The 18,998-nt window shown below is 36.7% G+C and overlaps 1 protein-coding gene and 1 pseudogene across 1 annotated transcript; one reads left to right on the top strand and one right to left on the bottom strand.

Moving 5' to 3' along the window:
• Window positions 1-18,998, bottom strand: part of LOC118268408 (alanine aminotransferase 2-like) — a 62,713-nt pseudogene that overhangs the window by 13,478 nt on the left and 30,237 nt on the right.
• On the top strand, window positions 9,320-11,800 carry LOC126912436 (uncharacterized). Its single transcript, XM_050704555.1, has one exon. It carries the CDS (start codon window positions 9,480-9,482, stop codon window positions 10,248-10,250), a length of 771 nt encoding a protein of 256 aa, XP_050560512.1. The 5' UTR covers window positions 9,320-9,479; the 3' UTR covers window positions 10,251-11,800.

Below are 18,998 nucleotides of genomic sequence, written 5' to 3'. Positions count from 1 at the left end.
ATTTAACCTCAAGTTCTCAGAATTGTAATAGTACTTACCTATGGCACCTGCGAATGGGACATTTGAATATACCAGATGTGAAGAAGCTGCCCAGTTGTACTGATGGTGTGACTCTGTCTCAGGAAGAATGTAATGTCACATGCACTTATTGTATGGAAGGTAAGCAAGCAAGGACGCCATTCAAAAATGTTGGTTCTAGAGCGACAAGGCCACTGGAACTTATACATTCAGACTTGTGTGGCCCCATGGAAAATTCATCATTTGGAGGTATGAAATACTTTATTACTTACATTGATGACTACACACGAAAGGTTCAAGTATATTTTCTGAAAGATAAATTAAACATTTTGGATACATTTAAAGATTTCAAGTTTAAAGTGGAGAATGAATTGAAATGTAAGATAACAAAGCTACGCACAGATAATGGTAGAGAATACTGTAACCAAAACTTTGAAAAGTTCTTATCTAACCATGGTATAATTCATCAGACTTCTACTCCGTACACTCCCCAGCAAAATGGCATGGCCGAGAGAATGAACAGGACTTTAGTGGAACGAGCACGATGCATGTTGTTCTATGCCAACCTGGAGAAGAACTACTGGGCTGAAGCTGTGGCAACTGCTGCATATGTTATCAATCGTTCCCCAACAAAGTCATTACAAGGTAAAACTCCATATGAAATGTGGAAAGGTAAGAAACCTAATTTATCTCACATGAAAGTATTTGGCTCCGAAGCTATGGTTTATGTACCAAAAGAAAAACGCCAAAAGTGGGATAGAAAATCCTTAAAGATGATACTAGTGGGCTATTGTGAAAATACAAAGGGGTATCGTTTTATGGACCCTAAGACACATAAAGTTGTTAAAAGTAGAGATGTTTCATTTATTGAAAAATATATTGAAAATGTCAGTGTACCAATTCGTTGTGAAACTTATATTCCAGTAAAGGACAGCCCAACAGCCACTGCAAGTTCCGGTTCATTAGAAGATGCAAACTCAGGCAGTGAGAATAAGGAAATACACACTCAGGAGTCTTCATCCTCATCTGCACCCATGACATCGAACAGAGACTCAGATACTCTAATTAATAGTGAGGACTCAAGTGAGTATGACACTGACACCGAAGAACTTGATGAAACTTACCATCCTCCATATCCAATTAGACATGATGGCAATAGTAATGTAACATTAAGGTCAGCAAGATCACAGGCTAAACGAGATGAAACACAAAATGGTAAGACGGGCCTATTGTGTTTGTTTACCGATTTCACTGATCCACAGACTGTTGAGCAAGCTCTTACATCACCACAAGCTACAGAATGGAAGAGGGCCATGGACGAGGAGTATACTTCTCTAATGAAAAACAAAACATGGACTTTGACAGATCTTCCTCCAGGCAAAAAGGCTCTTCCGAATAAGTGGGTGTTTAAGACTAAAACAGACCAGAGTGGGAATGCTGTGAGATACAAGGCAAGGCTTGTGATAAAGGGATATGCACAAAGATGGGGTACTGACTATGAAGAAATATATTCACCGGTTGTCAGGTACACAACTATCCGCTATCTATTTGCCTTAGCAGCCAGGTATGGGTTGGAAATCGATCAAATGGATGCTGTATCTGCTTTTCTACAAGGAGAGATCGACAGAGTGATTTACATGCAACAGCTTGAAGAGTATAAAGTTGGATCTCAGGTATGCATGCTACATAAATCTATTTATGGGCTCAAGCAGGCCAGCAGACTCTGGAACTTAAAATTAAATTCTGTCCTGCATGAGTTAGGAATGACACAATCAAAAACAGATCCTTGTGTCTATTACAATAAAGAGAAGAATACTTTTATAGCCATCTGGGTGGATGATTTAATTTTATTCACTGCTGAAGAAAATACAAAAATGATTTTCAAGGAGAAACTGAAGCAACAGCTTGAAATGAAAGACATTGGTCCAGCAAGTCAATGTGTTGGTTTACATATTACCAGGGATGGGGACAATGTACTACTAGATCAAGAAAAGTATATAAATGAAATATTAGCTCGGTTCAGAATGTCGGACTGTAAATCTGTGAAAACACCATTTGAAGCTGGCATGAAACTTGGCGATAAAAGTGAAGAAGATGAAATTACTGATTGCCCATACCAACAGGCCATTGGCTCCTTACTGTATGTAGCCCAAGGTACCCGACCTGATATATCGTTTGCAGTAAACACACTGAGCAGATTTAACAAACATCCTACAACCGCACACTGGGCTGCAGTGAAAAGAATTTTCAGATATCTGCAGGGTACCAAAGACTTGAAGTTGATTTACACCAAAGATGGTAATGAGAAAATCACAGGATATTGTGATGCCGATTGGGCAAGCGATAAGCGCGATAGGAAGTCGTGCACGGGTTACATTTTTTTGTTACAGGGTGGTGCAATATCTTGGCGGTCACAAAAGCAGCAGACTGTGGCACTATCTACTGCTGAGGCCGAATACATGTCGATGTCTTCGGCAGCACAGGAGGCGCTATGGCTCCAACAACTTCATGCTGAACTCGGTCAAGAACAGAGCAATCCACTCGTCATATTTAGTGATAACCAGAGCGCAATTAAATTGTCCAATAATGACTGTTATTTACCTAGGTCACGACACATTGACATCCGCTATCATTTTCTCAAAGATCATGTCAACAATTTAAATATAAAGTTTAGTTATGTTAGTGGTGAGGAGATGATTGCTGACAATTTAACTAAGGGCACTACTGCCGACAAACATTTGTTTTGTGTAAAGATGATGGGGTTGCGTCCCTAGGGAGGGTGTTAGTAAATAGGAACGCAACCTTATTGGTATTTTGTGTCTGTGGCGCTGTCCACATGTAATTTTTTTTTTGTCTATGTCATGTTAAAACTGTCTTTTGTTTTTGCCACGTTTTTTCTCAAGTGAAAATAAACTTCCATTTAAAATGTTAAATACGTTTTAATTATTTACCACAACCACGATTAATATTCCTTTATTTATTATAAAATTCGGTGGGTTTTTATTTATTGAAATCTCTACTTTAGTGTAAAACTCTACTCGATAGTGTAAAAAAAATAAACGTTACTACGGAAAATGTTCTGAAAAAACACAATAAACTAAAAAAAATCGGAACGAAAAAAATGATTTTCATCATTATGCACAATTTTGAGCTATTTATTACAATTAACTCATGTAGCGTAAGATTTAATGGTACATGTACAATTAAAAATATATATATAAATTAAAACATTCTACTATAATATCGAAGATAAGAATAAAAAACCGAAATCATAGTTATTTAATTTTTCACAAAATTTTGAGATAATATAAATAAAGTGTAAATACAAAAGTTGTAGATGTTCTTATTACCTACAACTTTGCCATTTAACTTTTTTTCATAGGACTTGTAGTTTCGCCGAAAATTGCGATAAACCGATTTTTACTCATAAAACCTCCCCCCACTTCCCGAACTCAGATGGAGTGGAATTTTTATTTTTTTCTATATTTAGCATATTCTCTTCCATTTTCAATAGGTTTCATTCTACTATAAATTTATTTTGTTTCAAAACCTATCTGTACTGGCCTACAGTCAGTGTCGATTTATTATATCGCTGTAATGAGTGTTGAAATGTCATGTATTGTAGTGTAGTGTACTCACGACGCAGTCGAGGGCAATCTGTCCGAGCGTAATGGAACAGAGCATGGTGGATATGGCCTTGTAGAGATGGGCCTGTACCTCGGGGTCCAGGTTACAGAGTTCCATCCAGGCTCCCCTGAGTCCACACTCGCCCACGTATCCCTTACTGATGGACATGAACGACGCTAGCTCCACTGTATTGTACGGGGCGCCCATCTCCATCATCACCTGCACATTCATACATTATTCATAATAAAATTACGTATATATAGGTAAGTAATTATTATTAATTATTCGAAAGATGACGAAGGAAACGATGATAATGGATGTGCTAGTATTGGAGATATACAGATAGATGACATTATGAGTGCCATTAAGAGTTTGAAAGTAGGTAAAGCAGCCGGATATGATAGGATAATAGTATCTGTACCGCGTTCGGTGAATATTTCCATAGTGTTTTTGCTGGACCATCTGCACACCTTTCCACAAGTGTGGGGTCTACATGTACCACTAGTGAATTAGTAGAAGGTTCGAGTGATGTAATATCTACACTTACTATCACTGAGGACTCTGTACTTAGCATCTTACGCACGTTAGACAAAACTAAAGGTCCCGGGACTGACGGTTTACATGCAGTATTTCTGCGTGGTTGTGCTGATAATAATAATAATAATGTCTAGATGGTCTAGCACGTCCTATAGCGCTGTTGTTTAAAAAGTCTTTAGCCGAAGGTGTCTTCCCTTCTTTGTGGAAGGCTGCGCTTATTGTTCCTGTACATAAGAAAGGCTCGAAATCGGATATTAAAAATTATCGCCCAATATCGATTCTTAATACAATCAGTAAGGTGTTTGAGAAAATCGTCCATAGTAGCATTTACTCTGCGATAGTCAATGGCATAGGTCCGTATCAACATGGTTTTATTAAGCGACGCTCTACTACATCTAACTTGGCTACCTTCAGTAACTATGTTATCTGTAATATGGAAGCTGGTGGGCAGGTTGACGTGATCTACACGGATTTTGGAAAAGCATTCGATCGCGTGGGTCATGTTATCCTGCTTTCAAAGCTAAATCTTGGCATCCATGGTGACCTGCTCAGATGGGTCAGATCTTATTTGTCTAGGCGATCTCAGGCCGTTGTTGTTGGAGGTTACAGATCTGATTTCACAAAACAATATCAATATCTCGAAATGTCAATGTATTAGTTTTACTCGTTGCAAAAAGCCAATAAATTACATGTACAGTTTTGATAACAAAATAATTTAAAGAGTCGATGCAGTCAGAGATCTTGGTGTAATGCTCGAGTCCTAATTACTTTTCTCTCAACATGTCGATAGCATAGTTAATAAAGCTTCTCCTAATATTGCGCACCTGTAAACCGTTCAGAAACCTCTACAGCCTTAAGATCGTATATTATGCCTATGTCCGTAGCATTCTAGAGCACTGTAGTCCAATCTGGTCACCTCAATATAAGGTTTATAATTCTAGATTAAAAGGTCTTCAAAAAATATTTATAAAATTTTTAAACTTTAAAAGCAACAAGCGTCATGCTTCGTATCACGTGGATTGTAGTCATTATCACTTGCTATATATGGATATGCTTCTCCTGTTTGATATTCTACGTGGTAAGATTGACAGCGGCGAACTTTTGTCGTGCATAGAATTTTGCACACAAAGGTCTCGTACAAGACACACCCACTTGTTTAGTGTACCGTCACATCGGTCTAATTATGGGAGTAATGCTGTTATGACTCGACTACCTCGCTTGTACATAGACAAATTTGAAAGCCTGGATATATTCCATTTGTCTAAGCTGCATTCAACGCATCGCATTCATTCTATCGAAAGACCAATATATTTTTTTAAAAATATAAGAAAAACTAAATTTACTAATAAAACACATTTTAATCTTTAATTGTTATCTTTTTTTAAAGGTAAACTAAATCAAATTCAATCTATTAAATAAATCTCAACTTTGGCTGATGACTGGTACATTCGAAACATGTCCTACACTTTTCAGACAAATGTATAGTGTACATGGTTTGGTGTACACCGGTACCAGATCGTTATTTCGTACCTCTAGTATATGCGTTTCTAACGAAGAAGACGCTAAATTGTTACTTGTATTTTTTCAAGCACTAAAGGCATATGCTCTAGAATATGATATCGAATTGAACCCACGAGTAATAATGATAGATTTCGAGATGGCAGTCATTAATGGTGTAAAACAAGAATTTCCTGATGCGCAACACAAATGCTGTCTATTCCACTTAGGTTAAAATGTATGGCGTCAAATTCAACAAAATGGTTTGCAAAGTAAATATGGCCAGGATACTGAGTTTGCTGTCAAGTTGAGACACATGATCGCACTTGCATATTAACCCCCTGAAGATGCTTTCGATAACTTGAGAGAAGTATTACCCAATGAGGCAAATGATATCGCCAACTGGTTTGGGAAATATTATGTTTGGGGAAATATTTATTCTCATGAGACAAGAAATAATAAATTACTTATAGCACGCCCATCACCTACGTTTCCACCTTCACTATGGTCTGTGTTTCAAAATAATACACTGGGTTTTCCTAGAACTCAAAACAACATTGAAGGATAGCACAGAAGATGGAACACGTTGCTTGATAAGCAGAAACGGGGTCTTTATGCTACCATTCTTAGTTAAAGAGCAAGCTATAACAAATAGGACAATTGAAAAGGCAAACGCGGGATTGGGAAGATCTACTCCACGAAAAAGAGGCAAAAGGGATGATAATGCGATTGAAAAAATATTAAATAATAAAAACAACATGGATTTATTAGAGTTTCTCCGTGCAATAGCAATCCACACAACATTTTAAAATGTACTTTTAAAAGATAACAAAGATTAAAATGAGATTTATTAGTAAAGGAGAATGACGGATTTCGGCTTACACAACTTTTAAAACTAAACTCACGCGTACACAAAGTTTCTACCTCCAATAATTTCAATATAAAATACCAACTTATAAAAAAATATTTAGTGCTTTACGAGAACATCTCGAAAAAGAAATCACTTTAATAAGTATTTATTTTGATATTAAGTTCTTCAATATATAAACATAAGCTCCAATTAAAAATATTTTACTTTTTTACTTCTTTTGTAGATGTTCAATGTAAAAATGAAAATCACAGAAATGCTTTTGACATTAAACAACACTAGGAAACGTAAGAATATTCACTGTACTGTACTGTGAACGAGACCTGGCAGGTCTGAAGTTAGGCTTTGCGAACTTTCGTGGAGGTACATTCGTGAAGAAAACTATTACTGCAATATTATTTTTTATAAACCTAATGTACTAATAAAATTCCCTAATCAGTGACGAAGTACAAATAAACCAAATATATTATTTTTTCATAAACTGCGTTAAATCATAAATGAGTTTTCTCGCTTGGCGATTTAAAACTCTATTGTATTTTGGTGGCATCTATACATATAATAAATCTGTAGAAGGGTCAATTATGTACATTGAAAATATTGAAAAATTAAATAGCAGGGGGTGTTACTGGATCGATACCAAACCCAAATATGTGATTAAAATTTTTTTTGTCTGTCTGTCTGTCTGTATGTTCAGGCATCACGTGAAAACTAACGGTTCGATTTCGATGAAACTTGGTATAATTATACCTTATCATCCCGGGCATAAAATAGGATACTTTTCATCACGCTACGATCAATAGGAGCAGAGCAGTGAACGTTGGGAAATTAGGAGAACTTACTCCATTTTTTAAGCTTCCGTCGCGTGTGCAGCCTTAATGGTTAAAGCTACACAGAAATCATGTATGACTGAAATGTTCTCCTTAAAATGATTTAAAAAATATTCCACGACAGCAAATGTCTATCTCTTATGGTTGACTCACAATATCACGTATAACTCCCGATAGCTTAGCAGTTCGGAGCTTTCTGATTATATTTGTCTACTCTTACGTTTATAACACTCTCATTCATTCATTCATTCATATTATAATAAATCTGTAGAAGGGTAAATTCTGTACATTGAAAATATTGAAAGAATAAATATGTGATTAAAATTTTTTTTGTCTGTCTGTATGTTCAAGCATCACGTGAAAACTAACGGTTCGATTTCGATGAAACTTGGCATAAAATAGGATACATTTTATCCTAGAAAAATACGTAGAAAAATCTTTATGTTTCAGTTTTATTCTACAGAATGCGAACTCAACAGCAGTAGCTCAATAGAGGAATCTCCTTAATTATTATGGGCCTCGCCGTATTTGTCAGAGTTACTCAAAATGGAGAAATAAAATTTCCACGCGAAGACCGAGATCCGCGCGGGCGTAGTCGCGGGCGGAAGCTAGTATTTAATAATATAAGTGCCAATTGACATTTGCACAAATTAATTGGAAACTTAAACACTAAACAAAAACTAACAAAATACTTAAAACTTAACAATAAAAACTAACAACTGTTACATCACTATTTAGTAACATTAGTTTGTGTTACCCCGTCACTAGTGTCCGAGGTCAACGACCACTGTCGTTCTTGTGTGTGGCGAGTGCAGTCGCACCTACTTATATAATATATAATTAATAATGTAATATATTAACAAGGGACTTCACGTAAAAATCAACCGGCGTTAGGTTCTGGTCATTGTGCAATAGTCATGTAGTGGGACCGCCCTGTCAATCTAACGCCTGAAAACCGATGTATCCAACCACTGCCGCACAGTAGTTCGATAGTGCAAGTCATCCTAAATTTAAAGTCGTTTAAAAATTTAAAACCCAATTAAGTCATTATTAATGATACCTATCCAAACAATAAAACCGTATCCGTGGACCTGTTGGTTTTGCTTTTTTAGATTTCGTTGACTTTTTTGGGGCTAGGGATGTGATAGTTTGATCAGAGAACTATCGATCTACTGTGCGTAATGTCTCGGTTCCCACGTGTTATATTGACAGGGCGGTCCCACTACATGACTGGCATGCATAATGACCAGAACCGTTGATTACGTGAAGTCCCTTGTTTTTACAGACGGAATAGGCCGTGTATCGAAATTCTTCTCCAAAACATATTTGAAGATAATGACGAAATTAGACATTCAGTCCAAGAGTAACCGTCATAGATATAAGGAAGCGTGTTCGGGCATGTACTCGTCGTAGGGAAGGTTACTTTGAACAATTTTTTGCAAATAAAGATGTTTTTGAAATTGCCCTTTTCTCTTTACACTCTACTTATCATCAATTAATTCATTTATTTTTGAGAATGTTGTAAATAATTTTATGTTTCTGGGTAGCTAATAAACCAAGGAAGTTTTTCTAATAGTTTGTACGCTTAGTGTCATATATTTTTTTTGAAATAAATCCAGTTTTCTATCGACCAAATTAGTGACACAAAACAAAATTTGATACGAAATTACTTGCTATTTTAAAACGAATGATATTTCTGCCATTATTAGTATTTATAATTGATAACTGATGTATTGGCAACTGATTAAAACTAAAACTACTAAAATCCAACCAGTATTTTTTTATTTAATGATGTTTTTATAATCATTTCGGATTTTTTTACCAAAACAAAAAATGTTGAATATCTCAGTAGCCACTTTCCGCCAAAGGACCTCAGGGCTAATTTTGTAGGAAATTAGTTGTATTATCACCTCCCGAGAGGAATACGTCGAATTCAAAGTCACCCTGTATAATTAATAATGTAATATATTAAGTAAAATACAAGTCATCCTATTTAAAGTCGTTTAATTTAAAACACAACAACAATACATGGTGTCAGAAGTGAAAGAAGAACCGTAAAAACCAAATATAGAAGAACCGTGTTAACGGAAAAATTTTAAAACAAAATGTCTACCGAAGGCGTCGGCGACACGAGGTGCCATGTGGCCGGACTGAAATGTCTAGAAATATCGTCGGAGGCAACCGCGAACAACGCGGAGGCTTGGAGAAAATGGTGGCAACGACTGGAACTCTATCTGCTGGCATCAGGTCTGGATAGATCGGAGGAGAAGCGGAAGGTGGCGATTCTGCTTCACAGCATTGGTCCTAAAGGTCTGGAAATATTCAACACATTCAACATCAGCCTGGATGAAGCTAAAATAAAGGACGTCAAGGCCAAATTCGACCTATACTTTGAGCCACGGAAGAACTTGACCATGTGCAGGTATGTGTTTTTCACAAGGAGGCAAGCTCAATCCGAGAGCATCGACGATTTTATCACCGATCTGGAGATAAAGAGCCAGGATTGCGAGTTCGGAACCCTGCGCGAATCCATGATTCGGGATATTTTTATCGCCAATCTGCACATGGATCTGTCACACATCCGTCAAAGGCTGTTGCAAGAGCCTAACCTCACATATGAGAGGATGCGAGAGTTGGCGAAAACCCTAATTGTCGCACAGCAGGATGCAGACAAGATGGTAAAGAAGTCCATCGTCGAAGACGGCGAGAGGGTGATGCTACTGCGTCAAAGAAGCGGCGGTCGACGAGTCAGCGTGTCATCACTGCGAAGACCGCCCGGAGGACACGGTGGAACATATAACATAAAACATATAATATCAGAAACAGGAACCTACCGAACCTACACACATTGTTTGTACACGTGGTGGTGCAGATGAATAAAACTTTGCGGCGCTCGTACGCTAAAAACTATTGATTTTATGAAAAAGTTATCAAGACATAAATTGTAGGAAATTTTTTCTAGTTTAATTTTGTAGATAATTTTTTTTTCGTAAAATGCGTCGGAACGGAGATATTAATAAAAAACCGTTTTTAGGCGCCATTTTTTCAATATGGCGGCGCGAGTGGCGGTTGTACGAGGTGGCAAAGTTGAAATTCGAAAAGAGCATACCCAAATCTATAAATTCACCAATTTTCAAAACTCCCGGAAAACATTCCAGGTAAAACTACCAAATGACTGGACTATAAGTCAATGTATAAAGAAATGTTAGATAAAATACATAAAGGTCACCAAGGTATAAATAAATGTTTGAAATTAGCTAGAGAATCTTTGCATTGGCCAAATATGTCTACAGATATAAAAAACATAGTAGAACAATGTTTAATATGTGCTAAATTCAAACCATGTAACCAAAAGGAACCACTACAAAATTTTGAAATTTGTAAGTATCCATGGCAACAAGTCGGTATAGATTTAATGTATCTTGACAATTTAACTTATCTAATTGTCACTGATTACTACTCAAATTTATAGAAATTGCTTTGTTAAATAAAGACAGTCGTTCAAGCAACGTAATCACACATTCAAAGTCAATTTTTGCACGTCATGGGATACCATTATCTTTAGTGTCTGATGGTGGTCCACAATTTCAGTCAGTAGAATTTAAAAAATTTCTAAATGAATGGGACATAGAACATGTAGTCACTAGCCCATATCATTCACAGTCAGTCAAATGGTCAAGCAGAAAGCTCAGTCAAAATTGTCAAAAATATGCTAAGAAAATGTAAGGAAAATGGATCAGATCCATACATAGCATTATTGCATTATAGAAACACACCTAAGAATAATCTGTCGTCACCCGCTCAATTGTTAATGTCTAGAACTTTAAGAGATAACATACCAGTGTCATATAAAAGGTTAAAGCCTAAGATAAGGTGTAAGATTTAAAGAATAGGAAAAGTTTGTTGTCAAAAATAATTTAAATAAGTCAAAGTATTTTAATAGGAATACTAAACCATTGTCTATGTTACAACCAAATGATCATGTATATTTTAAGACAAATCCTAAGAGTAATTGGGAACATGCCACTGTGAAGGAAAGATATCCAGATAATAGGTCATACATAGTAGAAGATATAAATAAAGTCAGATATAGGAGAAATAGGGTACACTTAAGGCATAAATATTGTAATGACAGTGACAACCCTAATCCTATGAGGTCCAATTCTTCGCAGGGGAGAGATGAGGGTGACAGACAGGAGCCGGAGAATCCAAAATTCCCACAATTGTATAAAACAAAGTCAGGTCGTGTTGTGAGACCAACACAAAGGTTAATAGATGAAATAGATTAATTTCAATTTAAGAAGGGGGATGTTACATCACTATTTAGTAACATTAGTTTGTGTTACCCCGTCACTAATGTCCGAGGTCAACGACCACTGTCGTTCTTGTGTGTGGCGAGTGCAGTCGCACCTACTTATATAATATACAGGAACATTTTTTTTGGTGTGGCAATTTTTTAATATGTTATTCATTAAGCAAATTTAACAAACACGTATTTTTTCTTTTTGTTACGTTCAGTACAAAAAGCTAAAGTTATGACCGATGAAAGATATCCAATGCAAAACATGATTTATGGTCGTACGCTCGGTTATCAATGAGTGTGGCGCGCGCCGTGCGGCCGTTGTTTGCCGCGTAGTAGTGGCGACCGCGTGCCGTACCTACAACACACGGCGACTGACCGCTAAAGCCTACAAGTAGCTAGTTTAGTGTTTAGTTATCTTTAAGGTATTAAATCCAATTTTCCCTTCATACTTTGTAGGGCTTAGGACCTTCAAAATGCAAAAAGTAGGCAAGTAGGTACCTATCATTAAATTTAGTTTATTACTTACATAATACATGAAATGCCTACACGAATTATCCGGGATTAGTAAAAAAAATAAATAAACTACGATAGACATTAAGCATGCTTACCGCTGGCCGTGATCCAGTAGCCTTTGGTTCGCTGCTAAAATAGTCCTCCTAGTAGGGACTGTGGGATTGCGTATGCCCTGAGCTCGCATTCGAGGAATACTCTCCCTTTCATAAAGCCTTCGAGCTGCTAGAAGGCTCTCATTGGAGAGTAGATACACTCGCAATAAATCGCAAATGTAAACGAGGGTATGCATCGAGAAGTATCAGCAGTGGACAATGGATTCACTCCACTATCTTTAGCCAAAGAGAACTGGCGCAAACCTGTGGTACTAAGCGTCAATGACCGCAAGGAGGTATGGCATATGCTATGCCATACCTCCACGGACGGAGGAGCTCCACGGACGCTTCTTCCGGGCCCTTCATGGACCCAGTGTAGATTTTCTGGTGTCCGTATCTTGGCTACGATTCAGTAATCTCTTTGGAGAAACTGAAGGATTTGTCTGTGCAATTATGGACGAAGTTATCCTTACGAATAACTACCGGAAATATATTATTAAGGATGAGACCGTTGACATATGTCGGGCATGTCATAGTCCTGGTGAATCCATAAGACATATAATTTCTGGTTGTGGTCGTTTGGCTAATGGTGAATATTTGCATAGACATAATCAGGTGGCCAAGATTATCCACCAGCAACTTGCTTTGCACTACCAACTTGTTGAGTTTGAGGTTCCATACTACAAGTATGCGCCCGATCCAGTTCTCGAAAGCGGCCATATCATGTTGTACTGGGATCGATCTATCATCACTGACAGGACTATTGTAGCCAATAAACCTGATATAGTGGTGATAGACCGACAAGCGCGCCGCACGATGATAATCGATATCACCATCCCTCATGACGAGAACCTCGTGAAAGCTGAAAAAGATAAACAAATAAAATATCTTGACTTGGCTCATGAGGTTGTCGACATGTGGAATGTGGATTCGGCTATCGTTGTGCCGATAGTCGTGTCGGCCAACGGATTAATACCCAACAGCCTCGACAACCACCTTAGGAGGCTAGGGTTGGGCAGGCAGTACTCCTCGAAACGGCACGTATTGTGAGGAGGTTTCTGTCTCTGGAGCCCTAACCACCGGTAGCTAGGACCATGCTCCCGCTACTAGTCGGCTCCTATTTTTATATTTTTAAATATTATTTTATTTTGTATGTATAGTATTTAAAAATGTTAATTTAGAGAATTTTAAATAAATATAAAGTAATAAAGTACCAATATAAAGCTGAAGTTGTAAGCTTTCTAATGGTATATCGGTTTTAAAAACAATTCAGTATTTTTTTAAGAAAACATCTACGAATGCGCACTTGTAAAGTCCCCGTCACGAGAAGCTATAAATTTTGTAAACAAGTGTTCAGGAGTTCACAACGTAAAAGTAAAAAGTGATAACGAAACAATAACAAAATTATCAATAACAACCAGATCCGCGATATATGCAAGCAATGAAACAAACTCGTAAGCATTCGAAACTCGAATGACTGTTTTTTCAAAATGACGTCCCCATAGTTTACAGTCCCTGCGACTGACGCGTTCCGGTACCAAGAAACACAAACGATAGCGCTTTGCGTCGTTAAAATATAATTCGACTAAATTAAATAGGTTGTTACTTTCATATAACCCGTCTATATTTCATGTCGATTGAATATGTTCAAGTTATTATTATCTCGCAGTATAAAATGTTTACTTAGTAAAAGATGTTTGTTTACATAATTTATAGCTTCTCGTGACGGTTACTTTAGGTTGAGTCGATTTGGTTGCTCGCGAGTGTAGATAACCTTGGCTACTTTTCACCATGACTATAAAATGATGAATCGGCGGTCGTGGTTTCTATGGAATACATATCTTTAAAAATGCTAATAGTAACATATTCTCAAGTAATTCACATTTTACATGACATACGCCAGCATTTCGATCACCAACCACTAACACAACCACGCGAACGAAGGCGCGGGCAAAAGCTAGTTTAAATATAAGAATGTGTAGGCATTTTTTTAATTAACGTAATATTAATATTCTCCATTATGTGTGTGAAGAGTGCGACCCACCTTCTTGAAGGAGTAGAACTTGCTGTCCTTGTCGTACACGTTGTCCTGGTAGACCTCGTCCGCGAACACGAACAGAGCGTGCTTGTGGGCGAACTTTATTATGTCCTCGATGTTACTGCGGGTCAGCACCTGACACATTCAGAATCTTTCATGTTTTGCCGAACACATTTAATAGGTACTAGCAGCCCATCCCGACTTCATTCATGGGCATAATAATATAATAAAAGAAAATACACAATGTTTTACAGTGAGTTTCTAAAAAACCGGCCAAGTACGAGTCGGACTCGCCCACGAAGGGTTCCGTAGCAGCAAGTAGATGACATGATATAATAGTTATAAAATAACTTGGTTTTACAAAGTGTTTGTATGAACACTATACCTTATGCGCTGTAACAAGGTGCGGCTGACAGATGCCAGTATGACGTTGACGTCTCTCTCTAGGGATGGACATTAGAAAAATCTTTTTTTATCGCTATCGATACTCGCAACATACATTTAATTCTCTTTAATTTTTTTATTAAATGTGTGTGTTATTTAGTTGTGCAGTCTAACTACGTGTATATACTTGTCAAAATAAATATTTTATGACCGAGCCCTGAGGTGTTTCAGAGTTTCAATTTTACAGAACCGTGAAGAAAACAAGGGTATATTAGTTTGTATATGTTAGATTAAGTACCACCACGCATTATCAATGGCGCCGGGTAATGTGTAGAAAAATGCCTACTACATATTTCTGCTCAGATAATGTCACTGTGGTTTGGGCAGAGAGAGCCGCGTCTACAGTGGATTTACCCACATAATTAAAGGTTTTTTAAGAATGATAATTGAACGACGCACGATTTTCGTTTTTTATTCTAAAAAAACATCGACTACCTATCCATCGTAGCCGTACATCCCATCACTAAACACGACTATGGCTTTACGTTATACGCATAATACTTTACTTTATTTTTCATTTCATTAGATTTTAATTAAATACTAGAACATTCCGGTTGGTTTTAATTTAATTAACTACGCTTCCGAATGATTTAACATAATACGAATGTGATACAGCTAAAATATTAAGGCGTAATTTTTAAATCGCAGCAACTTTCAAGAGTGATACGAAACGTTACTGAATCTGTCAGCCGCACCTTGTTACGGCGCATAAGGTATAATAATGATATCTCAAACCATTTTTCGAACCAATCCAAACCTTCAAACCAATTGTCGTTGAAAATTTCCATTGAAATCTACAGCATTTTTTTTTTGTTTTCTCACTCTTATTTTGAAAGCTTATTATTTTTTTTTGCCCTATAATTTTTAAATTTATCAATTTTATATTCGAAATTCAGATAGCAGTTGCCAGAATACATCAACCTATAAAGTTTAAATTGTGTAGGCCCAACAGTTTCGGAAATAAATGGCTGTGACATACTGATGGACGGACGGACAGACAGACATGACGAATGCTATATAGTATAGGATCCCGGTATAGAACGACCTTCACCGAGATGTTTATTTAATGAAACATGTTTTATATTAAAGTTGACATCTCAATAAACAAACAGTCCAGACTAAGATTATTTAATTATTGAAAAGATAATTATTTTTGAACATCCCATTTATAATATTACTAGGAACACTGGTGTGATTTATTAAACAAATTCTATACCAATCGAAAGTATGAAGCCCATAGAATATGCAGACGTTAGGTTGCCTATTCTTTTCCGGTCACAATTATTGGGTTGCCTCGTATAAACAGGTAAATCGATACTACAAGCAATTTGCACCGGTCTGTTTATCAAATAAAATTTATATGAAAATAAAGATTATTTGATTACGAACACGGTGGTATAGGGTTGCCTGCGAAAAATCAGTCCAGAACCCCGGTTGTCGAATTTTGAAAAGGCAGCGTCGTGTATACAGCATATCGGCGCGGTGGCGGTGCAAGGGTCGTCTCGTTACACTAAACAACATTTTATGCTCAAGTACCATGTTGCACGTAAACAGTTAACATGTCGTGCATCACATCGCATGCAGGCAGGCATCATGAGGCACGATCACGTATCCTGATCAGAGGATTCACCCAACTCAGATTTTTTTTTTTGATAGGTAAAGGACAAACAAACTTGCGTAAGGATAAGTGTAAACGATACCACCACCGCGTCACCCTTGCTTCTTCTCCGAAACATATTTGAACATAGTGACGAAATAAGACGCATATTCAGCCCAAAAGGGAACGTCATAGCGGTCATAGAGATAAGGAAGCATGTTCGGGCATGTATTCGTCGTAGAGGAGATCACTTTGAACAAAATTTTACAAATTAAGATGTTTTTGAAATTGCCCTTTTCTCTTTACACTCTACTTATCATCATTTATTTCATTTATTTTTGAGAATTTTGCAAATAATTTTACGTTTCTGGGTAGCTAATAAACCAAGGAAGTTTTTCTAATAGTTTGTACGGTTAGTGTCATATATATATTTTTTAATTAAATTCAGTTTTCTATTGACCAAATTAGTCACACAAAACAAAATTTGATAAGAAATTACTTGCTATTTTAAAACGAATGATAATTCTGCCGTTATCTATTATATAAAAATAAGTCGGGTTTTCCTTCCTGACGCTATAACTCCAGAACGCACGAACCGATTTCCACGGTTTTGCATTCGTTGGAAAAGTCTTGAGCTCCGTAAGGTTTATAGCAAAGAAAATTTAAGAGAAAAGCAGGAAAACAGGGAAAATTATCGGTGGCGAAACGGAGTTCGCCGGGTTTGCTAGTTAGTATTTATAAAAGATAACTGATGTATTGATAACTGATTTCTTTACGAACGTTTTCTTAAAAAAAAACATATTATAACTAAAATAACAAAAATCCAACCAGTATTTTTTATTTATTGATTTTTTTGTAATCAATTCGGGGTTTTTTTACCAAAACCAAAAATGTTGAATATCTCAGAAACTATACCTTGTTCGCTGTAACATGGTGCGGCTGACAGATTCAGTAACGTTTCGTATCAAGCTTGAAAGTTGATGCGATTTAAAAATTATGCCTTAGTATTTTAGCTGTATCACATTCGTATTATATTAAATCATTCGGAAGCGTAGTTAATTAAATTAAAACCAACCGGAATGTTTCTTTCTGTCTGTTTCTGTCTTTAAATAAAATCTAATGAAATGAAAAATAAAGTAAAGTGTTAGGGTCTCAGCACACATATGGGATCGGAAAGGGATCGTCACCGTATCGCCTCGAGCCGTTCAGAATGGTTTGTATTAAACTCCCTACTGCAACGCACACTAATCGGAATAATAACGTAATCGCCTCGATGGGATGTACGGCTACGATGGATAGGTAGTCGATGTTTTTTGGTTGACAGCGAGGCGAAAGACGTTACGGTTAGAATAAAAAACGAAAATCGTGAATGTCGTTCAATTATCACTCTTAAAAAACCTTTAATTATGTAGGTAAATCTACTGTAGACGCGGCTTTCTCTGCCCAAACCACAGCGACTTTATTTGAGCACAAATATGTAGTAGGCATTTTTCTAGACATTACCGGCGCATTTGATAATGCATGGTGGTACTTAATCTGAAAGACCGCGGTTGCTTTAGTAACATACACTAACTAATATACACTTGTTTTCTTCACGGTATTGTAAAACTGAAACTCTGAAACACCTCAGGGCTCGGTTATAAAATATTTATTTTGACAAGTATATACACGTAGTCACACTGCACAACTAAATAACACACACATTTATTTAAAAAAAAAAAGAGAATTAAATGTATGCTGCGAGTATCGATAGCGATAAAAAAAGATTTTTCTAATGTCCATCACTATACCCTGTGCGCTATAACAAGGTGCGGCTGACAGATGTCTGTATGACGTTGACGTCTCTCTTTAGGGATGGACATTAGAAAAATCTTTTATTATCGCTATTGATACTCGCAGCATACATTTAATTCTCTTAATTTATTTATTTTAATAAATGTGTGTGTTATTTATTTGTGCAGTGTAACTACGTGTATATACTTGATCAGAAAGTATAATATTTTATGAATCCGAAGCCCTGAGGTGTTTCAGAGTTTCAGTATTACAATACCGTGAAGAAAACCGGTTGTATATTAGTTTGTATATGTTACTAAAGCAACCACGATCTTTCAGATTAAGTACCCGCACCACGCTTTATCAAAGGCGCCGGAAATGTCTACTATATATTTGTGCTCAGATAAAGTCACTGTGGTTCGGGCAGAGAGTACCGCGTCTACAGTAAATTTACCCGCATAATTAAAGGTTTTTTAAGAGTGATAATTGAACGACGCATGATTTTCGTTTTATATTCTAAAAAAAAATCGACTTGTCTATCTATCGTAGCAGTACATTCTCATCACTAAATCACGACTATGGCTTTACGTTATACGGATATCACTTTACTTTATTTTAGATTTCATTAGATTTTATTTAAAGACTAGAACATTCCTCGGTTGGATTTAATTTTAATTAACTACACGATTCCGAATGATTTAACATAATACGAATGTTATTTTAGTTAAAACACTAAGGCATAATTTTTAAATTGCAGCAACTTTCAAGAGTGATACGAAACGTTACTGAGGGAGTCTGTCAGCCGCACCTTGTTACAGTCGCAAAGGGTATAAAGAGAGACGTCAACGTCATACAGGCATCTGT

The sequence above is a fragment of the Spodoptera frugiperda genome, chromosome 25 (assembly GCF_023101765.2).
Source record: "Spodoptera frugiperda isolate SF20-4 chromosome 25, AGI-APGP_CSIRO_Sfru_2.0, whole genome shotgun sequence".
Taxonomy (NCBI): Eukaryota; Metazoa; Arthropoda; class Insecta; order Lepidoptera; family Noctuidae; genus Spodoptera; species Spodoptera frugiperda.
Note: the sequence above shows the minus strand (reverse complement) of the source record. Positions and strands in the feature narration are given on the sequence as shown.